The sequence below is a fragment of the Eubalaena glacialis genome, chromosome 6 (genome assembly GCF_028564815.1).
Source record: "Eubalaena glacialis isolate mEubGla1 chromosome 6, mEubGla1.1.hap2.+ XY, whole genome shotgun sequence".
Lineage (NCBI taxonomy): Eukaryota > Metazoa > Chordata > Mammalia > Artiodactyla > Balaenidae > Eubalaena > Eubalaena glacialis.
The window spans coordinates 113,984,094-114,012,061 of NC_083721.1; the positions used below are offsets into that span (position 1 = coordinate 113,984,094).

The following is a 27,968-nucleotide window of genomic DNA, read 5'->3' on the forward strand; positions in this document are numbered from 1 at the left end:
AGTATGAGTCTGAGACCTGCTGGCAAAATTGTAATAACACCTGAAACAATTTTATCAAGCCCTTTTTAGTCAGTTTATTCCAATTACAAAACAGTGCTAACAACAACAACAACAAAAGGTAATGCAATGTTAGATCAAAAACACTTCCTTTTGGTTCTGCTCATTAACATTCTTTTTAAAATTTCCAAGTTGGATTTTTAACAGTTCAGGTAAAAAACTGTTGACAGATGTGTCTTCAGAATTTTGTGCTTTGCGTGTTTTCTTGCTATGCTGTTTACTTAATTTCAGGTCTTCTTTCTGTTTATTATATTCACTCTACACCTGCAATAGTTTAGGATAGAAAATTATGTGAATCTGACAACTGCTCCCCTTCTCTATACTACGGACATTCAAATAAAATGTTCCTCTTACCCCCTGCCTTGGTTGATAATTGCATCACAGACACTTGTTTTAAATGGGTCCAATCTTCTGGCCTTTGGGAGCATAGACTCTAACAAAAAAACACAGCTATGGAAATGCCAGCTGGCATTGCCTTCAGGCAAAAGCCACGCTGATAGTTATGTGATAATTTCTTTGCTTTAAGAAACACTATAGTAATCCAGCATTTATTGTTTCTTTGTTCTACAAGCTTAAGGTATGTGTGTGTGTGTGTGTGTGTGTGTGTGTGTGTGTGTGTATTTTTCCATGCTACCAAACCTAGATTTTTAACCTCTGCTTTACTTGGCTTAGGTACTTTCAACCCTTTCTCTGGTGATCCACTTCCTGCCAACCCTAAGAAGCAGTTCATCCTGAAAGTGATTAGTGGACAGCAACTCCCCAAACCTCCAGATTCCATGTTTGGAGACCGAGGCGAGGTAAGCTGTATACGACCAAGTGGTTAATTATGTGATTTATTTTATTGTGTTTACATTTCATCTGAAATGTCTTAAGGGTTCTGTGTGTGTGTGTGTATGTGTGTTTGTAAATGAGCACTGACCTCAGCTCATCAGATATTAACTGACTTATTGGCAAAGCACACACAATTCTTTCTGGAGTGCAGTGCATCATCTATTTCGGAGGCATGAGTGCAATACAATTCAGTTCACGATTCAAGACTGACACTGCCAATAAACTGAGATGCAATTTTGTTATTAATAGACACATTGCCTAGGAGAACATCTTAACCTTCCGTCCGCCTTTCTCATCCACTGTGACCCTCACCTCTGCTGCACATCAGCCACCTGCTCCCTGGCCACAGGCTGGCTCTTGCCTTGCTGCACTTCTGTTGCGTGATTTTAAAACGTCTCCCTCTGTGACCACAGCCTCCGCTCTTTCCAGAGCTTTCATTCCATTATTCCCATTCCACCTGCTCTTGGCCTCCTTGGCCTCCATTTTCTCCCTACCTGTCAGCCCCTCCTCTGTTCATGTCCATCCTCTCAGGAGTGGTCCATCACTTCAGGCTCTTTGCCTCTCCCACCTGTTAAACTATCCTTTCTGGATCTTGAATGTCGATGGTGAAACCAAGCAGCTCTGCAGTGGTCCCACCATCAACTCTGTCTCAGATCTCCACCGACCCACACGTAGTGCTGCACTGCCATCCCAACTCCCCCCTGATCAGTCCTCTATCCTGTTCTCCACAGTGGCTATTTTCAACCTCGTCTCTCCTCAAACATTCGTTCTCATCACTTTCTCCAGCAGATGGCCCCATGTCCTCCCTCTCAGAAAGTAGGAGCTTCAGGTGGGACCATGTCTTCCATCTGCATTGCCTTCAGCCTAATCCAAGCCACCATCATCTCTTGGCAGTTCTGCTGCAGTAGCCTCCAGCTCACTGGCCTCCCTGCTTCCAATTCTGTTCTCTCAGCAGCAAGAATAGTTATTTTGGTAGTATCAGAAAGTTTATCCTTACTTCCTCTTCTTTCCATTTTTCTTTATTGTCTGCAAAAAGGAAGACTCACTTCCTATATTTTCCCCCAAACTTTTTATTTTGAAAAATTTCAAACCTCAGGAAAGTTGCAAGAATAATAAAATGAACACCATATCTCCAGCACCTAGATTCACCAGTTAACTCATTAGATTTTATTACTTTTGCCTTATCTTCCTTTCATGTGTAAATGTGTGCATAAATATACATATACACATACATATATACTTATCCACATGAAAGGGAGAAATAAAGCAAATATAACAAAATTTAATTATATATATGTGTGTATATATATGCATTTTCTTTTCTTTGGAGAGTCATTTGAGGGTAATTTAACATCATGACCCCAATCCCTAAATACTTCAGCATTTGTCTCTTAAGAACAAGAAGGTTATCCTGTATAACCGCAGTACAGTCGTTACACCCATGACATTTACTATCGGTACAATAATATATTTTTTTCTATTTTATTTTATTTTTTTAGACCATCAGAACTTTATTCATTTTTTAAAATTTTATTTTAAAACAATTTTTATACAATTTTTACAGGTTACTGTCCATTTATAGTTATTACAAAATATTGGCTGTATTTCCCACGTTGTACAGTACATCCTGGAGCCTATCTTATACCCAATAGTTTGTTGGTACACTAATGTTATCTAATGTAAAATCTATATTCAATTTTCCCCCATTGTCCCCAAATTGTTCTTACATCTTCTTTTTTTCTTTTTAGATTCAGAATCCAATTAAGAATCACACATTGCTTTTAGTTGTCATTTCTCTTTGGTCTTTTAAAATATAAAACAGTTCTCCAGCTTTTGTTTTCATTATATTGATATTTTTAAAAATGTCCAAGCCAGTTGTGTCCAGAGTGTCCTTCAGTTTGGATTACCTGATTGTTTGTTCATGATTAGAATCAGACTAAACATATTTGGCAGGAATACTACATGGGCAATGTGTATCCTTCTCAGTGTATCATATCAGGGGCCATATTATGTCAGTTTATCCCAGGATTGATAATGTTACTTGGATAAGGAGGTTTCTTCCAGGTGTTTTTCACTGCATCGGTATTTCTTTATCTTTGTAATACATAGTCTGTGGGGTTAGAGTAATCATTTAAATGTATGAGGATTATCTTTCTTTTATAATTAAAATAAAATCCAACCTCCTTATTGTGGTTTATGAGGTTCTCTGTCAGGAGATTTTAACTCTTTTGTGAGCCATAGAACCCACTGGTATCTGATGAGGCCTTTGGACCCCTTCTCAGAATAATGTTTTTAAATGCGTAAAATAAAATAGATAAAGGTACACAGGACAAATTATATTGAAATTCACTTACCAGTATATTAAAAACAAACTGTGACATACAAATGTGTGTGCAATAAATAGCAGGATCTAGAGGGGGGTTGAATAACTATTAGAATTTTGAAGTCATGATAAGTATGGATGATACACAGAGATTTCTGCAACAACTGTAATGTGACTTGAAAACATCTGTGATTTCTGCCAGGCACAAAATTATAGTACTAATACTCTACTATTTGTGCTTTAGTCAGAGGCTAATGAAAATATAGTTTCTCCCCCCTCTAGTCCCCCTGAATTCTCAGCCTATGATCTCTCACATTGTTCATATCTCTGAGAATGAAATAATAATTTTTCTTGCTCCTAATCAGAAAATTGATTGTCATCTTTAATTTTCACCTTTTCTTTGCTCTCCACATCTACTCAATTAGCATCTCTTGGACATTCTACCTCCCAAATCTCTCCCTAATCTTGCTACCACTATCCAGTTCCATTCTCCCAGCATGTCACCTGGATTACAGCATGATGAAGCTGACACTGTTATCTTAGGTTTACAGATGAGGAAACTGAAGCACAGACAGTTACACGACTTGCCAAAGTCCAGCACAGGAACCAAGTGTCGAAGCAGGAAGTTGTTCTTCAAGCCTGTGGCTTCTTAAATTCCTTAATTTAGACTTAAATTAAGCCTCTTAAATTCCTTAAGATTAAGGAATTTAATTATATTTTCCTTAGTCATATTTATTAGCTGCCCCCAAATCCAAGACTCCCAATGGTACAGTTTTACCACAGTGTTCTATTCTAAGGAAAAACTTCTAGCATCAAAGAATGGAAAAACGAGTAAACTTTAGCTGTGATTTATTTAGTAAACAAAAAGTGTGTCTATCCACCTAATTGTCTCAAAATGTTTTTCTATCATACCTCTAGCTCATATTCCGTGAAGCTCCCTCCAAAACTGTATTCTCCTTACTCTCCAAGCTCCTAAAAATATGTTTTCCCAGACTTCATAATTCTCTCCTTTCTGGGTTCCTTAGGATTTTATTCCTTCATTGCTACTTATCCAGTAATGACACTACAAAGGAGAGCTTACAGATGACAAACAAAGCAGGATCCCTCTCCCAGAGGGCGGGGGGTATGGGGGAGGTGACGGTGAGGACGAGGGGCACTAAACACTCATATTTTTCTTTTGATTACCTTTTCATCTTTTTATTTTTAAGTACTTTTAAATTTACATCATAGTACACAATTGATTTAACTACATTAAAGTGCACCAATCAAATGTGGATAACTTGATTAATTATTATGTAAGCAGATCAAGGTAGAACATATCCAGAACCCCCAGAAGGCTTCCGTCCACCCTCCCAGTCAATATCTACTCCCAGTCCTCCCCTCCCCCCATCAAATACCAGTCCCTGTCAAAACAGATTCATTTAGTCTGTGCTCAAACTTTATGTAAATGGACTCTGACGGTATACACTCTTTCGTGTCTGGCTCGTTCCACATTATGGCTATGTAGCACAACTTTGTTATTTTTTCATTGCTGTGTAGTATTTGTTAAATGAATATTCCACAGTTTATCCATCTTACTCATAATGGACATTTAGGTTGTTTCCAATGTGTGACTATTATGAATTCACCTGCTCTGAGCATTTCTGCATAGATAGAAGCTCTCATTTCTGTTGGGTATATACCTTCAACTGGAGTTGAAGGTTCATCGGGTTAAGTTTTTGTAGCATTAGTAGATATTGGCAAATAACAGTGTAATCTTTTTTTTTATTCCTGCTTCATAATTGACTCTGTTGAATCTGGTACAATTTCTCTTTCTTAGTAAGCACCTAAATAAATGGGTTGCTGTTGATATGTGATATTTTGGCCAATATTCTTAAATTAACATGTGTAGAAATTTATCAGTTGTAGTAATACTTTCTTTATTTATATAGATCATTGATCCTTTTGTAGAAGTTGAAATTATCGGATTGCCAGTAGATTGTTGTAAAGATCAAACTCGTGTGGTAGATGACAATGGTAAGATTATAATCTCTGTTCACTTTTAATAAGGATGCTCTAGAAATAGAGTTTGCACTGAAAAAGAGAATTTGTCTACATGGAAGAGAAACAAATTTCTAAAACCTGTAACTGCCATCTGAGTTTTGTTAAGATTTTTCAACACATAAAACTAAGTAAATATGGGATTGATGCATCATGGTATATTTTGATGGATGTTGTAATCTAGGCTCTCAAGACTTCTGCTTTTGAAGCAAATGGTTTTTTCCAGTGAAATGAATGATATTTTAAAGATCTGGGTTAAAACTTCATGTAGGAAAATGACTCGTTATATTTTTATATTGTTTTCATGACATGAGTTGCCTCAAAGTTCTCATGTGTGAAGCCCACGTCCTAATGATTTCTCATTTTTTTCTGGAGCATGTACAACTGTAAAGGCAAGTGCAGCATGCTCTGGCAAGTTTACTTCTTGAATATGTACTTGTGGTGCATGGGCAGCATTCTTCTTCTGTTTTGGCCATCATGTAAAGAAAACTTTCTTTACTCAAGCCTCATGTCTTTTTCTTAGTAATCTTCTAAGGTTGTACTTACTCATACATATGACAAACATTATTGCATGCCTGTTTTTCTCAATCTCTAGTCCTTAATACTGTAAAAAATCTAAACCCCAATCCTCAAAACGTTTGGGAAATTAGAGGTTCCTAGAGACACCTTAAGAGGAGTTTAAGGAAAGGAATATGAGGGTTCAAGAGTAGCACAAACCTTTTACTTAGGAAATAACATGCTTAAAATAAGCAAACTCCCCAGACTGCATTTTCCTACCAATGCTCAATATATTTTTTTTGGTCTCAGGAATAATTGAGATGTCATCACTAAGTCAACAAAAAGTATCTCTTCTCTTGTTCAGGAGGGACATCTCAATGATTTTCAGTCCATAATTATTTCATTAGCTAAGGCATTAGGGTTAAGTGGCTGATGCCTCCTGAACGCATACATTTAATAGCATGAATTTTCATTTTTAGAAAAGAAAAACAAACTTATAGAGTACTTGAATTTTTATCAGTTTAATTATTTTATCTGAGAGAATTTTACCAAGAAATAAACGTGGTTTTGCCTTTTAGAATTTGAGTTGAATTATATGCCTTTCCTATTTATTTTCAGTAGCTATGAAAATATGTCATCTTTCATATATTAAGGTCTTGCTTCATGAGAAGCCACTGGAAATCAGCAGTGCCTCGTCTCCTTTGGCTCTGTCACTAGTTGTATGATGTTAGGCATGTTATTTTCTCTGAACATCAGTTTTTCTCAACTATAAAACGAGCATTATATTTCCTATGTTAAAAAGTGAGCATGGGTTACTTGTGTAATTTTTAGGAGTTATATATTTTTGAAAGTCAGTAATATATATTTTTTCTTAAGTAGAAAAATACCTCTGCCCTGCCACCCTTAGAGGATTACCATAAGAATTAAATAGGATGGTACATGTACCATAGCATTGAAACCTTACAAAATGCTTGCTGGTGATGCTTACAGCAGCAGAATCTTTGGTGGGTGAGAAGCATCATTCTACTGGGGTGGGATGGGGGTGGGGGAGAGGAATCATTCTTTATTGCTTTTGCTAAAACATTATTCTTAGATCACTACTATAGATACTTTTTGAGCTTATTGAAACATTCTGGATATTGTCTAAAAGAGCTTTCTCTACAATGCAATTTGGCATCAAAGATTATTAGAATTGATGTAATGATTTACAGGCAATTTCTTACCAATTATTTTCTAGCAATGGGGTAAATTCCAAGGCTTTATTTCAGTAAGGCATCCCCGGGTGGCTCAGTCGTCTTCACGAGTTTAATAACCATTGCAAGCAATTTTCACTGTCTGCTTTGCAGATGTTGCTGCTAAATCATTTCTAGCCAACCCCTTCGCTTTTCTAATTTGTCTTTTCCTATTTCTCTGAGGATTTAACCCTGTGTGGGAAGAAACCCTCACATTTACAGTACACATGCCAGAAATAGCTTTGGTTCGGTTCCTTGTGTGGGATCACGATCCGATTGGACGAGATTTTGTTGGGCAAAGAACTGTGACCTTTAGCAGCTTAGTGCCTGGTAAGTCTGGCTGGCCTTTTCTCTCTAGACTGACCGTTCCTTTTCTTTGGAAGATTTAATATGTGATATGTGCTATACATGATCCATGGCATATATGATATATAAAATATGTGTTATATGATAATGTGAGTGTTAGCATAAAGAACTATAGTAAAGTCAGGTATTGAATTCTGTTGCACCCATGGGAAAGCCAAATGCAGGTTCAACTAAAAGGAAACTACTTTCTCTACTTTTATCAGGCTACCGGCATGTCTATTTGGAAGGACTGACAGAAGCATCCATATTTGTCCACATAACAATCAATGAAATCTATGGAAAGGTAAGAAAGATCACAGGGCTTAAAGCCACATGCAACAATAATATGGTCCTTAATAAAGTTTTCTAATTCATTGCATAAAAGGGAACGTGTATCTTGACAAGCTGTTTTTTTTTAACAGAAAACTCTAGGGAAGCCCAGCCCACACTGTTCTCAGTGTGCTCTCCTGCCCACAGGTCTCCATCCGTGTGTGCTCCTCCCTCTTTTTAGGGGTGGGTACTCATTCCCTCCACCTAGGGGCCCTCTCTGGGCTTAAAAGAATTGAGAAAACTATTACTCTCTAGGGCAATCATTTGTTTGACTAAAACAGTAAAGATAGACTTACATATTTGAATTTTATTATAATCCTTAAAAAGACCCAGCTGGCTGCAGTGGGAAATGTAGTCTCAGATGTTTGAATTACCTGTACTAACCGGGCTATGATCCCAGCCAGTTCTAGGCAGGATGCATTCATTTAGTGCCATTGTATTCAACTGGAAACCTAAAAATCATGAATGAATTAAAAGCCACCCACAGGACTTAAAAGGAAGAAACCATAAAAGTGTATTCTAGCTCTTTGCTGATGCCAATTTCTTCATTGCAGAGCTCACTTGAGATTTACAAATCAATAGGCTGTCCTCTGGTAATGCCAAGTAATTGGGGACTTGGCCACTGGAATCAATTTTCAGGACTAGATGTGATTTGGAGGGACTGTAGCATTGCCCAGGGCCCAGGAATGTCCAGTGCTCTTTATCAGAAGGTCTGCATTGCCTGGAGCTCCTCCTCCAGAGGTATATACATTCTCTGTGCTTCCGTTTCCTTATTTGTACATGTGGGGTAAAAATAGTACCTACTTCATAAACAAATACTTTATTTTTAAAAAGCTGCCTGGCACATAGTAAATGCTTAAAAATGTTGGCTAATATTAATATTATTAAAGACTATAATCCAACTGGCAGGTAGTGGACCAATTTGGCCTGAAATAGGAGGTATGTGTTTATTCTCACATCCATCAGTTGGGAGGGGTGAGGTGCTAAGGATCCTAATTTCTAAGAGTGATAAAGTTTTATGACTTTCTGTGTTTAGTCCTGGGTTTCTATTTGTGCCACTTGTTGGGCTCTCTCCTCTGGCCTAAACATAAACAAATGTAAATGATCGAAAAATGATTCTTGAATTTCTAGGAATCCCAGGTGAACAAAGCAGCATCTCTAGCACTTAACATGCTTGAGGGAAGTAATAAAAATCAGTTTGTTAAAAACTTGAGCCAAGAAGATGTTCTGTAGGACTTGTGTTCTCTCTCCTAAATAAATGTCCATGTGTAAGTCATTTATTACTTTCAAGGTGTGTTTGGGTTGATATGCATAAACCACAACATGATGGTGGTGAATTGAGCAATGAATGAACTTGTGACTAAAAATCCAAAGTGGGAGAAAGGGTTTATAGAGCATATGTGTTCTATCTCCTTCTGTTTTTACTTGTGCAGCCTTCTTGAATGAGCCCAAATTGTGTTCTGTTGTGCTTTTTTCCCCCTTGCAGTGGAGCCCTTTAATACTCAACCCCAGTTACACTATATTGCACTTTCTAGGAGCTACAAAGGTAGTTTCTCAGCATGGTGCTTGGTTCTTGCTGGCGCGTTTCTCTTTCAGTGGTCATGGCGGCATGCTTACTCACATCGCTCCATCTTCCTGCTTACCACTTTAAAACATGCATCTGTTGCTTTAAGGTGGCTCAAGTTCATTATAGTCTTTTCACTGTGGAAACTCTTCCTACCACCTTGTCATCTTTGGGCAGGAGACTTGTGGGAAAGCTTGGTTGTGAAAATGGGAGGCTGCCTTCCTCCCAAAGTCAGGTTGATAAGATGTGCATGACGTTGTGCAAACATGCTGTGAGCTGCTGTTTTCTTGGTTTGAATATTCTTCAGTGGCTGTGGGATTTCGTTTTGTATCCATTTTTCATGGAGCTGTCATTGAAAAGGCAAGCAGTTGACACAGTGGTATTTGCTTAACTTGTGCTTGGTCCTTTTGTGTCTTCAGAACAGACAGCTCCAAGGTCTGAAGGGGCTGTTCAATAAGAATCCCAGGCACAGCTCTTCAGAAAACAGTTCCCATTATGTTCGGAAGCGATCGATTGGAGATAGGATTCTGCGACGCACAGCCAGTGCTCCAGCCAAAGGCAGAAAAAAGAGCAAAATGGGCTTCCAGGAGATGGTAGAGATAAAGGATTCTGTGTCTGAGGCTGCAAGAGATCAAGATGGGGTCCTGAGAAGGACCACACGCAGTTTGCAAGCACGCCCTGTCTCTATGCCTGTTGACAGAAGTCTTCTGGGGGCTCTGTCGCTGCCTATATCCGAAACTGCAAGAGACACAGAAGGAAAAGAAAACTCTCTGGGTAAGATGCTTTAAGTTTCTCTAAGAATACACCCCTTTAAGGCCCATTTTGGTCCCTAATTACCATTATGACATGGCTGACATTTTGTAGTCAAAGTAAAATATACTGAAAAATAAATCATTACAGTACATTACAGTGTTACCTTTTAGACCATATTTTAAACTTTGGGGAGTGGGTGGTAGAAGAGCTATCTCCTAGTCACCTAAAGCCTCGAAATAACATTGACATCTGAAATTGGCAGTGAGGGATCAGATGTGATGGCATGGAGCCTCCGGGTCTATGAGGTACCACAGAGGGAGGTGAAACCTGCAAAATATGAGCAGAGATCATGGTTTTCTAAGTGGGTACAATATTTACTGATTTTCTGAGGAGGAATAGAATTAAATTGACTTTTCTGAGGTTGAGTTTAGTTATATTTCTTTCCCACCATATAACATGTTTTCTACAATTGGAAATGTTTATGGAGAAAGAGGAAAAGCCAGATGTTAAAAGTAATCCACCTTCTTCACTTGAGAAATCTTTGCTTCCTCAAGAGGTAGCTTATTAGCTGTTTTCCTGTGGCCTCGTTTCCCTGACCGCTGGATGTTGGCAGGGAAGGAAGCACGTCTGCAGCTCCTGTCCATTCACAGAGTCCTCAGGCATAGGAACCAGGCATTACCTATCTTTTCCCCTAATTTGAGCATAGTGCTTCACTCATATCAAGAACGTGATAAAGAGTGATATCTGCTTTACAGTGTACCAAAGAGCTCTTGCCTTGTGTCGGTGACTCTTCCCCCATCCTATTTTAGATAATTTAAGCACCAAAACTGTGTCCATGTGAGGTCTCTGCAACAAATAAGTTTTAATTAAATCAAAATCACTTCAGACAGTAGAATGTGATACCTGTTTCTTTTAGCAAAATTCTTTCATCATGCAATCTAATTTCAGTGATCTATTTTCTCACAAACACCACTTTGCTTGTATTGGTTTTTATTGTAAGATATTGTAGGGAGACAAACCAATTTTTGAATGGTTTATTTGAAGGAGAAAAAGGCAGTTAACAAGTTTGAAATTTTGCTAAGAGCAGTATCAGAGAAGAGATGAAATATATGCTTTAAAATTTATTTCAAAACTCCATTTTGGGGGAAAGTAAACTATATATAAATATAAATAACTCCATTTTGGGGGGAAAATAAAGCAAAAGAAATGAGTAACAATTAATCCTGTAATGCCACAATTAAGATGTTACTACCATTAAGGTGAGTTAGAAAGGAATAGTTATGTTTCTTTCCTCCCTTTAAAAAACAGGAAATTTATATAAGTTATTCATATATATATAGCATAATATATTTAATAATAAAGTATAAATCTTATAAATATGGAGCAGTACATAACCATGCAATGATTCAAGTTATCATGTAGAAGAAAAATTAAGTGGAAAAAATTCAGAATAAAAAATTGTATACATAATTCTATCCCTCTACAAAAGCTTACAGTGGCTATCTGAGTGGTAACAGCATATAATCTTTATATTTTTCCTTATCATTTTTGGGTTTATCAAATTATCATGATGAATTTTTTTAGTTAGGAAAATATTTAATAAAAAGTTAAACATATTTTCTTGATTCTCATAACTGAAAGCATAAAATCCATTAAAATAATGTGATTAAGAATCCTTGAACACCTAATATCAATATTGTCTTAGCACTATACTAAACAGGATGGGGTACCCCAAATTACTTTGAATTGTGTATTTTTATAGTTTTCCTTACTGTGCCTGATATCTTACTGCCTCTTTTAGGGGAGAATGCAATATGAAATTTATGTATTAAAACCAAAAAGATAGGATCAACGGAAAATTAGATATTAGCAATGGTATAGAATTGGTGACCAAGTCTTTATTTTTACATTTTAAAGTCAACAGATACTGATATTTTAATGCATCTATTGCACCCTCCAATTTGTTTTAGAAATTAATTGGTTAAAATCAGTATTTTGCCAAAATGTTTTTCAAAATGATTTGTGTGGGTTTTTTTTTTTTTCTCTAACACATGTATAACTTTGAAAGCTTACAGTATCTTGCTTACAGGTACCACAATACTTTGTTTAACAGAGCTGTCTTGTTCTGTTTTTATTGCCATGCTTCTGTGTAGTACAAATCTGAATAGGAAACAACTTAAGGTAATCTTCACTGTAAAAGTATGGTAACTCATTGACATTTTTTTTTTTACAATGAATATTACATCCTTAGCTGATGTAATAGCTATTCAAAGGGAAGTTTCGGTGAAATTACTATATTTTACCATTTATCCATCACACAGACACTTTGTTGCAAATCTATGCAATCCATAATTATATTCTGTCACGATGTAACAGATTTACATTTTCCATTTGTCTGTCTGAAGACAAACATGAGTGTTTGCAGGTCCTACATAAAGTGATACGTGTCACTTAAAATATTGTTTGTTTCATTCAGCAGAAGATAAGGATGGCAGAAGAGATGGGAAGGCAAGTATAAAAGACCAACATTTTCCAAATTTCAACAAAAGGTTATCCGCTTCCTCCAGCGCTCTCCTCCACAAAGACATCAGCCACGGGGACTCTGCTGTTTCTACTGCCAACTTGTCAATCACAGAACAGTTGGTACCAGGTCCAAAGGGTGGGAGAACCAAATCAAATGTGTTAAGTGATCGCCAGGAACACCAGTGCACCAACAAATCCCTCTCCCCAAGGCAGCATTTGGCTCGTGACCCTGCAGTTAGCCTAACACAAGATCTGTGTGGTGTGAAAACCAAGGAAAACGGGAATGCTGGGGGCTTCATGGTAGGGAAAAGCGCACTGTCAGGAAGCATCCTTTCTCAAAGCAATCTGGAGATTAAGAAGCTGGAAGGTAATTGGGATAAGGGCAGAGCTGCAACATCCTTTTCTTTGTCAGACGTCTCTACTCTCTGTTCTGACACACCTGACTTACATTCCACTGCAATTCTCCAGGAGAGTGAAATTTCCCATCTTATTGATAATGTCACTTTGACAAATGAGAATGAGGCTGGCAGTTCCATCTCAGCACTGATTGGCCAGTTTGATGAGACCAGAGACCAGGTTAACCCCACAGTTGTGTCGCATCTTCAGAGCCCCAGTGTGATAGCGGGCCATCCTCCCTTGCCTACCACGGACCTAAAAATGCCCTTCAAGCATGGCTTTTCCAGTGGAAAACCCAAGTCATCCTTCCTGTGCTCATCTCCTGAGCAGATTGCATTCTTGGGGCACGAGAACTCTGAATGCTCAACACATGCAGCTGTTTGTGAAACTATCTGCACTCCTGTCCCTAAAACTAAAGCAGATGATGACCTTTCTGGGAAGACCAAGACAGGGGCCATGGAAAACAATCTGCCTCTGTCCTCTAATAATCCTCCCTGCTGGTTACCAAAAAGTCCCACCCACAAAAAAGACTGGGAAATACTGAAGAACCACAGCCCTGCCACTTCCACTGACTTGACACTGGAAGATGTAATAGTGGATCCCACTCTCTGTTTAAATTCTGGGGAGAGCAGTCTCGTGGAAATGGATGGAGACTCACAAAGTCTGCCTTTAACAACCTATGGATATAGGAGAGAGGGCACAAGTCACCTCGCTTCTCCTTTAAAACTGAAATACAGTCAGGATGTGGTGGAACATTTTCAAAGAGGCTTGAGAAATGGCTACTGTAAAGAGACTCTCCACTCTTCTGTCTCTGAAATATTCAACCGTATTCAAGATGTCAGAAATCAAAATATTTCTCATCTAGCCTATCAGGGTGCTGGTTTTATGCATAACCATTTCTCAAATTCAGATGCAAAAAAGAACCAGACCCCTGGGCCCCTGTCTAGCGTTCAAGACATGCATGACCCTGCCCCCGAGCGGTCCACACACCCTCCTCTGCCTGCTCTGAAGCTGCCCAGTCCTTGCAAATCCAAAAGTCTGGGGGACTTAACATCAGAGGACATAGCCTGTAATTTTGAAAGCAAGTACCAGTGTATTAGTAAGAGCTTTGTTACAACTGGCATCAGAGACAAGAAGGGCGTAACTGTGAAAACAAAGTCGTTAGAGCCTATAGATGCCCTGACCGAACAGCTGCGGAAGCTTGTGTCCTTTGACCAGGAAGACGGCTGCCAAGTGCTGTATTCCAAGCAAGATGTCAATCAATTCCCCAGGGCACTGGTCAGAAAGTTGTCATCCAGAAGTCAGAGCAGAGTGCGCAATATTGCCAGTCGCGCCAAGGAAAAGCAGGAAGCCAACAAGCAGAAAAGTGTGAACCCCAGCCCTGTGGGAGGAGTGGTCCTTCGAAGCAAACCCTGCGCGCCGGCGCCCGCGGGGAACCGGCACTCCACCGGCTCGTACATCGCGGGCTACTTGCGGAGCGCCAAGGGCGGCTGCGGCGTGGAGGGCCGCGGCATCCCCGAGGGCGCGTGCGCAGCCCTGCGCTCCGGGCATGCCGACCAGTTCTGTTCACATCATTCCGTTTTGCAGACCGAGCCGAGCAGTGATGATAAACCAGAAATTTATTTTCTTTTGAGACTGTGAATTACATAAAGCTGCATTTATTTTTATTTTTATTTTTTTTTACATTTTAAATAAGCTGCATTTTCACTGTTTACAAGATATTCTGTAGAATGTCCGAGTTTTCAGTAAATATGTTCCTTGGCTTTGAGATGATTTTAAAATGTATTTTTAAACTTGTATTACCGTCTCCCTTTGACTCCATGTGTTCTTCTTGTTCATGCGTTTGTATGTAGCTTCGGGTGACATTTCCCGTGTACCTTTCTGACCTTTCTCCCCTGAGCTGTAAACTCTATCGGTATGATGTATGTGCATGCCCTAGATGTGAAACTTCTCAGCAGCTTGGTTTCTACCGTCCGTATGTTTCACCAAGATGCTCTTTACTCTGTGTCCTCAGATCACAGTCACAAATGTAGTCATTTTTACTCTCTGTTAAGAGATTTTACAAAGGACAAAGGGATGAATTCTTTATTTTAAAGCCATTATCGTTTTTCCTAGTTTTTGTTCTTTATTAAGAAGCCCAGCTGCATTTTTGTAACTCAGTTAAAAGAAGATTCAAATAGTTAACTTACTTTTAAGATTTCTCTACCCCACCCAGAAGGAGAGTTCAAAGGAGATTGGTAGCTGCCTCCCTCCACACCCTCTCATTTTTGAGTAGGCTGTGAGGGTATGAGGAATAAAGCAAACTTCTGTATATAAGGACAAAATTGTTTGTTTCACATAAATTTTGTTACATATTTTTGCTAATGGCTTTGTATGTAACAAGAACACAGTTGCCAAGCTATTTGTTGTACTTTTGAATTTTCTGATTAAATTATAGACTGCAAATAATGGCTTTCAGAATGAGGGACTTCCAGCAGATGCTAACAATAACAGTAGCACAAATTGAAAACTTCCCAAAGCTTTCCAGAAAAAAAAATTTTTTCTCATGATAAAACCCAAGTGAATAGATAATTAGAAGAAAGCTTTTCCCTTCAGGGAGCCAAGTAACTATATTTTAGTACCAACATACATTATTTTCACAGTGAATCCATTTTTTATTGCATGTTCAGATGTCCCTCTTTGCTTTTTTGTAACATTAACTGCAACAATGTTCTTCTTGGAGTTCATGAAAATAAAATTAAAGGAGATTTTTAAACACTTCGTGAATTTTTTTTTTTTTTTTTTTTTTTTTTTTTAACAATTGAAGCTCATGTGATGACTGTTGAGTAGGGAACCCGAAGCACTCAGAAATATTTGCCTTTTCATCTCTTTGCAACAGAAGAGATCACTTCTACAGGGATAGTTTTAAGCAGCATTTCATGTCTTTGAGTGTTTTCACTGTGCTTTAAAGACCGTATTTGTAAGGCGACTTGAGAAGAAATTCAATGTAATGAGTTTATTTGCATTTGGTGATGATGTTGCTAGTTTAAAAGTCCTTCCCAAATCCTGCGTGTGACAGGGGGGTGGGCGGGGGGGGGGGGTGGAGGGTATGCAGGCAATGCAGGCAAGAGGCTGTATTTGGCAAATTAGGCCACCTGAATCTTTGTTGTGTGTGGGGAGAGTGGGGAGGAAAGCAGTTAGACTCTGCTTTCTCTCAGTTCCCAACCCTGAACTTCTCCCCAGTGCTGAGGGTCTTCCTCTCTTTAGACAAGCACTGGGATGCTGGTTGGGGTAGGGGTTTAATGGTGAAAGGAGAGGGACCCATTTTCCATCCCTTAGTGAACCTGAGATATTTCATCATCTTGGGGGTTCTGAACCCACAAAGTTCCATCCTTAGACCTTGGTTTGTTTTTAAAGTATCTTTGTCTTAAAGAGATTAACATGGTATAAAGTTGTTGAAATTCATTTGCAAAAAGGTATAGAATTTATCTGCCTTTTTTAATTTGATGGAATATGTATTCTTTTTTTTAATGGATATAGAGGCATTCTGATTATTTATTTATTTATTTGGTTGCACCAGGTCTTAGTTGCAGCTCACGGGCTCCTTAGTTGCGGCTTGCCCACTCCTTAGTTGCAGCACATGGGCTCCTTAGTTGCAGCACGCGGGCTCCAGTTGCGGCATGTGAACTCTTAGTTGTGGCATGCATGTGGGATCTAGTTCCCTGACCAGGGATCAAACCCAGGCCCCCTGCATTGGGAGCGTGGAGTCTTAACCACTGCGCCACCAGGGAAGTCCCAGAAATCTGTATTCTTAAAAAAATCCAGGAGTTTACATATGGATGTCAACCCTATCTCAAGGTGATTTAGTAGTAACATAAATGGTTGGTGCCAAGTGATGGGTTATGAGACCAATCCCCCAGGTACCCTGTGTGTCTGTCGCCCATACATGAAGTATTCTTCTACTGATAGACTTAGGAAGAGAAGGGAAAGTGAATTCATGATTACTATTTGGGGGTTGCCTAACAAGGAAGATGAAGCAATAAAGCTTAAATTTTACTGCAAGCTTTCAGTGCTCGGGTTAGACTCCTGACCACGGTTTCATTTGTTTGGAGGATGGATCAGGGACTCACTCAGTCACAAGGAAATCACACAGCCAGTGAGATCTCAAGCAAGATATTAACAGGCTTTCTAATTTTTTTCTTTTGAGAGCTAGAGAGTCCAGGAAGCCCCCATTCTCTGCCAAGTCTGACTAGAGCAAGCCCTGTGAGGTTTCAGTTCTCTCATTTGACTCCTTTCTTAGAGGCTGGATGGAATATTCCAAGCCTGGGCAGCGACAGGTGCCTGGGAGAGTTGCCTGCAACAGTGGCAGTATCCACGAGGACAGAGTAAAGCTTTTTTTTTTTTTTTTTAGTGAATCAGCTATACGTATACATATATCCCCATATCCCCTCCCTCTTGTAAAGCTTCTTAACATAAATCTGATCAAGCCATCTTTCCCACTTAAAACCCTTTAGTGGATCCCCATCACTTATGGAATAAGTTTCCATAGCCTTTGCATATAAGGTCTTTGTTTCGGTACCTTTGTTTCTATAGCCTGGTCTCCTCTGCTTTAGACTGCCCTTTCCTCCTTTACTCACTACATTTTCCAAGATGTATCCTGGAGGGTCCTTTCCTCTAGAGAGCCTTCTCTGATTGTCATCTCCTCTTCCCTGGTTGTACCCAACCCATCAAGAATCCCTCAGCTCCATTTGGGGGCCTTTGACTGCCCTCGATTGTATCAGTCTGTTCACATGTATGCCTCCCCCACTAGACGTAGACCTCTCTGAGGGCACTGATTAGGCCTTGTGCCCTTTCCTAGCTCAAGGCCTGGTACTTATTTGTATTCAGTAAATGTTTGATACATTGATGAATGAGAACTTAGGGAAAATGTGAGAGAAAACCTGTGTCTGCTGTCACAGTTTGTTGTGTGCAGGGAAGGAGGAAGAAGCACAGAATCTTGTTTCAAGTGTGGTGATGACTGAATTTATCTTTGTTTCCCTTTAATTTTTTCATTTCCCTTTTTCCGTCCAACCCATCTTTTTCTCTCCTTTTTAATTTAGTATCTATTTAGTCATTTCCCATGAGTAAGAGTAGCTGGTTTTTGTAAAGGATTCTGCAATTTAAAAATAGTTTTATATGTGGTGCATCTTGCTTGGTCCTTACAACAATTTTGTGAAGAGATGAGGTTATCACCATTTCGTAGCTTCCGAAAATTAATCTCAGTGAACGTGTGATTTGCCCAAGGTCATGGGGCCTAGGAAATCACCAAGAAATGTTAATCCAACTCCTAATTTTGTTCTCTTCACCCTATACACCATTGCCTTTCGTGAAGACTTTAGTGCATATTTGGTTAGCATCCCTTCTGGGCTAGAGACTCAGCTGGCTGCTGGGATTATGAGAATAGGGACTTGTCTTTAGGGAGCCACCAGCTGGTAGAGATGCTGAGACATAATATATTGGTTTTGTTCCAAATGTCCAAACGTTTAGAAACATATTACGTATGGTAGTTGAAAATATAAGGAAAAAGAATTAGAAAGTTATGTTGCCATACATATGATGTCCATGAATAACCCAGTTTTTGAAAAGTTAATAAACTTTATTTTTTAGAGCAGTTTTAGGTTCATAGCAAAACTGAGCAGGAAGGACAGAGATTTCCGCTATGCCCTCTGTTCCCGCCCATACGGCCCCATCTACAACTTCCTCCACTGTTGACATCATCTGCTACAGTGGCTGTATTTACTACAGTTGATGAACCTACAATGACACATTGTTATCACCTAAAGTCCATTGTTAACATTAGGGTTCACTCTTGGTATTGCACATTCTGTGGGTTTTGATGAATGTATAGTGATATATATCCACCACTGTGATATCACACAGAATAGTTTCACTGCCCTAAAAATCCTTTATGCTCTGCCTATTCATCTTCCCCCCCTCCACCCCCAAGCCCTGGAGACCATTGATCTTTGTACTGTCTCCATAGTTTTTCCTTTTTCATAGTGTCATATACTTGGAGCAATACAGCCTTTTCATATGGGCTTCTTTCACTTAGAAATACGCATTTAAATGTCCTCCAGGTCTTTTCATGTGTGATAGCTCATTTCATTTTAGTGTTGAATAGTATTCCATTGTCTGAATGTACTACAGTTTATCCATTTACCTACTGAAGGACATCTTGGTTGCTTCTAAATTTTGGCAATTATGAATAAAGGTGAAATAAATATCAATGTGTTGGTTTTTGCATAGACATAAGTTTTCAACTCATTTAAGTTAGTACCAAGGAGCATGATTACTGGATCATATGGTAAGAGTGTGTTTAGTTTCATAAGAAGCTGCCAAACTGTCTTCCAAAGTAGCTGTACCATTATGCCTTCCCACCACGCAATGAATGAGAGTTCCTATTGTTCCACATCCTCGCTAGCACTGTTCTTCTCCTTCAATATTGAATTGGTTGTTCTGGGTCTTTTAATCTTCATATAAACTTTAGAAATAGTCTGTTGATGTCCACAAAATGCTGGGACTTTGATTGGAATTGTGCTGAATCTATAGATCAAGTTGGGAAGAACTGACATCTTGACAATATTGAGTCTTTCTATCCATGAACATGCAATCTCTCCAATTATTTTATTCTCCTTAGATATACTGATATTTTATTGGAGTTTTGAGGTTTGCTTCATAGAGATCTTGTACACATTTTGTTAGGCTTATACCTAAGTATTTCATTTTGGGGGGTGCTAATATATAAGGTAGTGTGTTTTTAATTTCAAATTCCACGTGTTCATTCCTGGTATAAGGAAAGCAATTGATTTCTGCATATTAACCTTGTATCCTGCAACCTTGCTATAATCATTTATTAGTTCCAGGAGGTTTTTTTTTTATTTTTTGTCAATTCTTCTAGATTTTCTACGTAAAGAATTATGTCATCTGTGAACAAAGACAATTTTATTTCTTTTTCAATCTGAATACCTTTCATTGTTTCCTTTTCTTGTCATGTTGTATTAGCCAGGACTTCCAGTACAATATTTAAAAGCAGAGATAAAAGTGGACATCCTTGCCTTATTCCAGATATTAGCAGGAAAGCTTCGAATTTCTCACCATTAAGTGTGATGTTAGCTGTTGGTGTTTTGTAGATGTTCATTATCAAGTTGAAGATGTTCCCTTGTATTCCTGGTTTGCTGAGAGTTTGTATCATAAATGCATGCCGGCTTTTGTCAAATGCTTTTTTTGTACCTCTTAATATGACCATGTGATTTTTCTTCTTTAGCCTGTTGATGTGATGGGTTACATTAATTGATTTTTGAATGTTGAAACAACCTTGCATACCTGGGAGAAATCCCACTTGGTCATAGTGTATAATTCTTCTTACACATTGTTGGACTTTATTTGCTAATATTTTGTTGAGGATTTTTACGTCAATGTTCATGAGAGATATTAGGCTGTAGTTTTTAAATAATGTCTTTGTCTGGTTCTGGTATTAGGGTAATACTGGTCTCATAGAATGAGTTAGAAAGTATTCCCTCTGTTTCTATCTTCTGGAAGAGATTGTAGAGAATTGGTATAATTTCTTCCTTAAATGTTTGGTAGAATTCACTAGGGAACCCAATCTGGGCCTGGTGCTTTCTGTTTTGGAAGGTTATTAATTATTAATTCAATTTCTTTAATGAATATAGATTTCTTCTTTGATTCGTAGGTTATTTAGAAGTGTGGTGTTTAATCTCCAAGTATTTGGAGATCTTCCAGTTGGCTTTCTATTATTGATTTCTAGTTTAATTACATTATGGTTTGAAAGCAGGCATTGTATGATATATATTCTTTACATTTATTAAGGTATGTTCTATGGCCCAGAAAATGGTCTATCTTGAATATTCCATGTGAGCTTGAGCAGGATGTGTAATCTGCTACTGGATGAAGAAATCAATAAATGTCTATTATATCCCGTTGACTCATGATGTTATTGAGTTCAACTCTGTCTTTACTGAATTTCTGCCTGCTGGATCTGTCCATTACTGATAGAGAAGTATTAAACTCTCCAACTCTATTAGTGTATTCCATCTATTTTAGTTTTTTGCCTTATATATTTTGACACTCTGTTGTTAGATACATACACATTAAGGATTCTCCCCTTTATCATTATGTAATGTGCATCTTTATTCCTATAACTTTCCTTGCTCTGGGTCTGCTGTCTGAAATTAATGTAACTATTCTCACTCTTTTTGATTAGTGTTAGCATGGTATATCTTTATCTCTTTACTTTGATCTCTATGTGTTTTTACATTTAAAGTGGGTTTCTTTTAGACAACATATAATTGGGCCTTGGTTTTTGATCCACTCTGACAATCTGTCTTTTAATAGGTTTATTTAGATCATTGATATTTAAAGTGATTATTGATATGGTTGGATTAATATCTACCATATTTGTTACTATTTTCTATTTGTTCTTTGTTCCTATTTTTGTCTTTCACACTTTTTTTGCCTTTTGTGGTTTTAATTGATAATTTTATGATTCCGTTTTCTCTCTTACTATTTTTAGTGGTTGCCCTAGAGTTTGCAATATACATTTACACCTAATCCAAGTCCACTTTCAGATAATACTACAGACATACCCTGGAGATTTTGGGGGTTCAGTTCCAGACCTCCACAATAAAGTGAATATCACAATAAAGTGAGTCACATGAATTTTTTCATTTCCCAGTGCATATAAGTTATGTTTACACTATAGTGTAGTCTATTAAGTGTGCAATAGCATTATCTCTGAAAAAATGTACATACCTTAATAAAAAAATACTTTCTTGATAAAAAATGGTAACCATCACCTGAGCCTTCAGCAAGTTGTAATGTTTTTGCTGGTGGAAGGTCTTGCCTCAATGTTGATGGCTGTTGACTGATCAGGGTGGTGTTTGCTGAAAGCAGAGGTAGCTGTGGCAGTTTCTTAAAATCAGACAGCAATGAAGTTCACCACATTGATTAACTCTTCCTTTCATGAATGAGTTCTCTGTAGTGTACAATGATGTTTGATAGCATTTTACCCACAGTAGAACTGCTTTCAAGATTGGAGTCAGTCCTCTCAAACCCTGCCACTGCTTTATCAACTAAGTTTATGTAATATTCTAAATCCTTTGTTGTCAATTCAACAGTCTTCACAGCATCTTCACCAGGAGCAGTTTCCATCTCAGGAAACCACTTTCTTTATCATCCATAAGAAGCAACTCATTCATTAGAGTTTATCATGAGATCTCAGCAATTCAGTCACATCTTCAGGCTCTACTTCTGGTTCTCCTGCTATTTCTACCACATGTGCAATCACTTCCTCTACTGAAGTCTTGAACCCCTCAAAATCATATATGAGGGTTGGAATCAACTTCTTCTAAAGTCCTGTTAGTGTTTATATTTTGACCTCTTCCCATGAATCACAAATGTTCTTAATGTCATCTAGAATGGTGAATCCTTTCCAGAAGGTTTTCAATTTACTTTGCCCAGGTCCATCAGAAGAATTGCTATCTATGGCAGCTATGGCCTTACAAAATGTATTTCTTAACGAATAAGATTGGAAAGTCAAAATTACTCTTTGATCCATGAGCTGCAGAATGGATGTTGTGTCAGTAGGCATGAAAACAACATTAATCTCATTGTACATCTCCATCAGAACTCTTGGGTGACCAGGTGCATTGTCAGTGAGCCATAATATTTCAAAAAGAATCTTTTTTCTGAGGAGTAGGTCTCAGCAGTGAGCTTAAAATATTCAGTAAATCATGTTGTAAACAGATGTGCTGTCATACAGGCTTTGTTGTTCCATTTATAGAGCACAGGCAGAATAGATTTAGCATAATTCTTAAGGGCTTTAGGATTTTCAGAATGGTGAATGAGCAATGGCTTCAACTTAAAGTCACTAGCTGCATTAGCTTTTAACAAGACTCAGCCTGTCCTTTGAAATTTTGGAGCCAGGCATCAACTTCTCTCTAGCTATGAAAGTAATAGATGGCATTTTCTTCCAATATAAGGCTGTTTCATCTACATTGAAAACCTGTTATTTAGTGTAGCCACCTTCACTAATTATCTTAGCTAGATCTTCTGAATAACTTGCTGGAGCTTCTACATCAGTACCTGCTTCTTCATCTTGTACTTTTATGTTATGGAGAAAGCGTCTTTCTTTAAACCTCATGAGCCAACCTCTGCTGGCTTCAAATTTTTCTTCCACAGCTTCCTCACCTTTCTCAGACATCAGAGAATTGAAGAGAATTAGGGCCTTGCTCTGAATTAGACTTTGGTTTAAGGGAATGTTATGGCTGATTTTTTTTTTTTTTAAACATCTTTATTGAAGTATAATTGCTTTACAATGGTGTGTTAGTTTCTGCTTTGTAACAAAGTGAATCAGTTATACATATACATATGTTCCCATATCTCTTCCCTCTTGCATCTCCCTCCCTCCCACCCTCCCCATCCCACCCCTCTAGGTGGTCACAAAGCACCGAGCTGATCTCCCTGTGCTATGCGGCTGCTTCCCACTAGCTATCTATTGTACATTTGGTAGTGTATATATGTCCATGACACTCTCTCACCCTGTCACATCTCACCCCTCCCCCTCCCCATATCCTCAAGTCCATTCTCTAGTAGGTCTGTGTCTTTATTCCCATCTTGCCACTAGGTTCTTCATGGCCTTTTTTTTTTTTCCCCTTAGATTCCATATATATGTGTTAGCATACTGTATTTATTTTTCTCTTTCTGACTTACTTCGCTCTGTATGACAGACTCTAACTCCATCCACCTCATTACAAATACCTCCATTTCATTTCTTTTTATGGCTGAGTAATATTCCATTGTATATATGTGCCACATCTTCTTTATCCATTCATCCGATGATGGACACTTAGGTTGCTTCCATGTCCTGGCTATTGTAAATAGAGCTGCAATGAACATTTTGGTACATGACTCTTTTTGAACTATGGTTTTCTCAGGGTATATGCCCAGTAGTGGGATTGCTGGGTCGTATGGTAGTTCTATTTGTAGTTTTTTAAGGAACCTCCATACGTTCTCCATAGTGGCTGTATCAATTTACATTCCCACCAACAGTGCAAGAGTGTCCCCTTTCCTCCACACCCTCTCCAGCATTTATTGTTTCTAGATTTTTTGATGATGGCCAATCTGACCAGTGTGAGATGATATCTCATTGTAGTTTTGATTTGCATTTCTCTAATGATTAATGATGTTGAGCATTCTTTCATGTGTCTGTTGGCAATCTGTACATCTTCTTTGGAGAAATGTCTCTTTAGGTCTTCCGCCCATTTTTGGATTGGGTTGTTCGTTTTTTTGTTATTGAGCTGCATGAGCTGCTTGTAAATCTTGGAGATTAATCCTTTGTCAGTTGCTTCATTTGCAAATATTGTCTCCCATTCTGAGGGTTGTCTTTTGGTCTTGTTTATGGTTTCCTTTGCTGTGCAAAAGCTTTTAAGTTTCATTAGGTCCCATTTGTTTATTTGTGTTTTTATTTCCATTTCTCTAGGAGCTGGGTCAAAAAAAATCTTGCTGTGATTTATGTCATAGAGTGTTCTGCCTATGTTTTCCTCTAAGAGTTTGATAGTGTCTGGCCTTACACTTAGGTCTTTAATCCATTTTGAGTTTATTTTTGTGTATGGTGTCAGGGAGTGTTCTAATTTCATACTTTTACATGTACCTGTCCAATTTTCCCAGCACCACTTATTGAAGAGGCTGTCTTTTCTCCACTGTATATGCTTGCCTCCTTTATCAAAGATAAGGTGACCATATGTGCGTGGGCTTATCTCTGGGCTTTCTATCCTGTTCCATTGATCTATATTTCTGTTTTTGTGCCAGTACCAAACTGTCTTGATTACTGTAGCTTTGTAATATAGTCTGAAGTCAGGGAGCCTGATTCCTCCAGCTCCATTTTTCGTTCTCAAGATTGTTTTGGCTATTCGGGGTCTTTTGTGTTTCCATACAAATTGTGAAATTTTTTGTTCTAGTTCTGTGAAAAATGCCATTGGTAGTTTGATAGGGATTGCATTGAATCTGTAGATTGCTTTGGGTAGTAGAGTCATTTTCACAATGTTGATTCTTCCAATCCAAGAACATGGTATATCTCTCCATCTATTTGTATCATCTTTAATTTCTTTCATCAGTGTCTTATAGTTTTCTGCATATAGGTCTTTTGTCTCCTTAGGTAGGTTTATTCCTAGATATTTTATTCTTTTTGTTGCAATGGTAAACGGGAGTGTTTTCTTAATTTCACTTTCAGATTTTTCATCATTAGTGTATAGAAATGCAAGAGATTTCTGTGCATTAATTTTGTATCCTGCTACTTTACCAAATTCATTGATTAGCTCTAGTAGTTTTCTGGTAGCATCTTTAGGATTCTCTATGTATAGTATCATGTCATCTGCAAACAGTGACAGCTTTACTTCTTCTTTTCCGATTTGGATTCCTTTTATTTCTTTTTCGTCTCTGATTGCTGTGGCTAACACTTCCAAAACTATGTTGAATAATAGTGGTGAGAGTGGGCAACCTTGTCTTGTTCCTGATCTTAGTGGAAATGGTTTCAGTTTTTCACCATTGAGGACAATGTTGGCTGTGGGTTTGTCATATATGGCCTTTATTATGTTGAGGAAAGTTCCCTCTATGCCTACTTTCTGCAGGGCTTTTATCATAAATGGGTGTTGAATTTTGTCGAAAGCTTTCTCTGCATCTATTGAGATGATCATATGGTTTTTCTCCTTCAATTTGTTAATATGGTGTATCACGTTGATTGATTTGCGTATATTGAAGAATCCTTGCATTCCTGGGATAAACCCCATTTGATCATGGTGTATGATCCTTTTAATGTGCTGTTGGATTCTGTTTGCTAGTATTTTATTGAGGATTTTTGCATCTATGTTCATCAGTGATATTGGCCTGTAGTTTTCTTTCTTTGTGACATCTTTGTCTGGTTTTGGTATCAGGGTGATGGTGGCCTCGTAGAATGAGTTGGGGAGTGTTCCTCCCTCTGCAATATTTTGGAAGAGTTTGAGAAGGATAGGTGTTAGCTCTTCTCTAAATGTTTGATAGAATTCGCCTGTGAAGCCATCTGGTCCTGGGCTTTTGTTTGTTGGAAGATTTTTAATCACAGTTTCAATTTCAGTGCTTGTGATTGGTCTGTTCATATTTTCTATTTCTTCCTGGTTCAGTCTTGGCAGGTTGTGCATTTCTAAGAATCTGTCCATTTCTTCCAGGTTGTCCATTTTATTGGCATAGAGTTGCTTGTAGTAATCTCTCATGATCGTTTGTATTTCTGCAGTGTCAGTGGTTACTTCTCCTTTTTCATTTCTAATTCTATTGATTTGAGTCTTCTCCCTTTTTCTCTTGATGAGTCTGGCTAATGGTTTATCAATTTTGTTTATCTTCTCAAAGAACCAGCTTTTAGTTTCATTGATTTTTGCTATTGTTTCCTTCATTTCTTTTTCATTTATTTCTGATCTGATCTTTACGATTTCTTTCCTTCTGCTAGCTTTGGGGTTTTTTTGTTCTTCTTTCTCTAATTGCTTCAGGTGCAAGGTTAGGTTGTTTATTCGAGATGTTTCCTGTTTCTTGAGGTAGGCTTGTATTGCTATAAACTTCCCTCTTAGCACTGCTTTTGCTGCGTCCCATAGGTTTTGGGTCATCGTGTCTCCATTGTCATTTGTTTCTAGGTATTTTTTGATTTCCCCTTTGATTTCTTCAGTGATCACTTCGTTATTAAGTAGTGTATTGTGTAGCCGCCATGTGTTTGTATTTTTTACAGATCTTTTCCTGTAATTGCTATCTAGTCTCATAGCGTTGTGGTCGGAAAAGATACTTGATACGATTTCAATTTTCTTAAATTTACCAAGGCTTGATTTGTGACCCAAGATATGATCTATCCTGGAGAATGTTCCATGAGCACTTGAGAAAAATGTGTATTCTGTTGTTTTTGGGTGGAATGTCCTACAAATATCAAAGTCCATCTTGTTTAATGTATCATTTAAAGCTTGTGTTTCCTTATTTATTTTCATTTTGGATGATCTGTCCATTGGTGAAAGTGGGATGTTAAAGTCCCCTACTATGATTGTGTTACTGTCGATTTCCCCTTTTATGGCTGTTAGTATTTGCCTTATGTATTGAGGTGCTCCTATGTTGGGTGCATAAATATTTACAATTGTTATACCTTCCTCTTGGATCGATCCCTTGATCATTATATAGTGTCCTTCTTTGTCTCTTGTAATAGTCTTTATTTTAAAGTCTATTTTGTCTGATATGAGAATTGCTACTCCAGCTTTCCTTTGATTTCCATTTGCATGGAATATCTTTTTCCATCCCCTCACTTTCAGTCTGTATGTGTCTCTAGGTCTGAAGTGGGTCTCTTGTAGACAGCATATATATGGGTCTTGTTTTTGTGTCCATTCAGCCAGTCTGTGTCTTTTGGTGGGAGCATTTAATCCATTTACATTTAAGGTAATTATTGATATGTATGTTCCTATTCCCATTATGGCTGATTTTGATCTTCTATGCAGACTAATAAAACTTGCTCCATATCAGCAGTGAGGCTGTTTTGCTTTCTGATCATTCATGTGTTTGCTGGAGTAGCACTTTTAATTTCCTTCAAGAACTTTTCCTTTGCATTCACAATTTGGCTGTTTGGCACAAGAGGCCTAGCTTTCAGCCTGTCTCAGCTGTTGACATGCCTTCCTCACTAAGCTTAATCATTTCTAGCTTTTAATTAAAGTGAGAGATGTGCGACTCTTTCTTTCACTTGAACACTTAGAGGCCATTGTAGGGTTATTAATTGCCCTAATTTCAATATTGTTGTGTCTCAGGGAATAAGGAGGTCTGAGGAGAGAGGGAGAGAAACAGGGAATGGCCTTTAGGTGGGGCAGTCAGAACACACACATTTATCAAATTTGCTGTCTTATATGGTTGCAGTTCATGGTACCCCAAAACAATTACAGTAGTAATATTAAAGATCACAGATCATCATAACAAATATAATAATGAAAAAATTTGAAATATTACAAGAATTACCAAAATGTGACATAGAGACATGAAGTAAGCAAATGCT

At 38.1% G+C, this 27,968-nt stretch overlaps 1 protein-coding gene and 1 pseudogene across 1 annotated transcript in view; one reads left to right on the forward strand and one right to left on the reverse strand.

Annotated features, from left to right (window-relative positions):
- The window catches only part of PLCH1 (phospholipase C eta 1), a 232,490-nt gene extending 217,877 nt beyond the window's left edge, over nucleotides 1-14,613 (forward strand). The window contains exons 18-23 of the mRNA XM_061194551.1: nucleotides 730-854; nucleotides 5,143-5,227; nucleotides 7,165-7,311; nucleotides 7,551-7,630; nucleotides 9,640-9,994; nucleotides 12,450-14,613. Of these exons, the coding sequence (XP_061050534.1) occupies nucleotides 730-854; nucleotides 5,143-5,227; nucleotides 7,165-7,311; nucleotides 7,551-7,630; nucleotides 9,640-9,994; nucleotides 12,450-14,533 (2,876 nt within the window). The 3' untranslated portion in view covers nucleotides 14,534-14,613. The remainder of the gene's footprint in view (nucleotides 1-729; nucleotides 855-5,142; nucleotides 5,228-7,164; nucleotides 7,312-7,550; nucleotides 7,631-9,639; nucleotides 9,995-12,449) is intronic.
- A 3,917-nt stretch (nucleotides 14,614-18,530) lies between these two features.
- LOC133093028 (tigger transposable element-derived protein 1-like) lies at nucleotides 18,531-27,681 on the reverse strand (annotated as a pseudogene).
- Nucleotides 27,682-27,968: the final 287 nt, after the last annotated feature.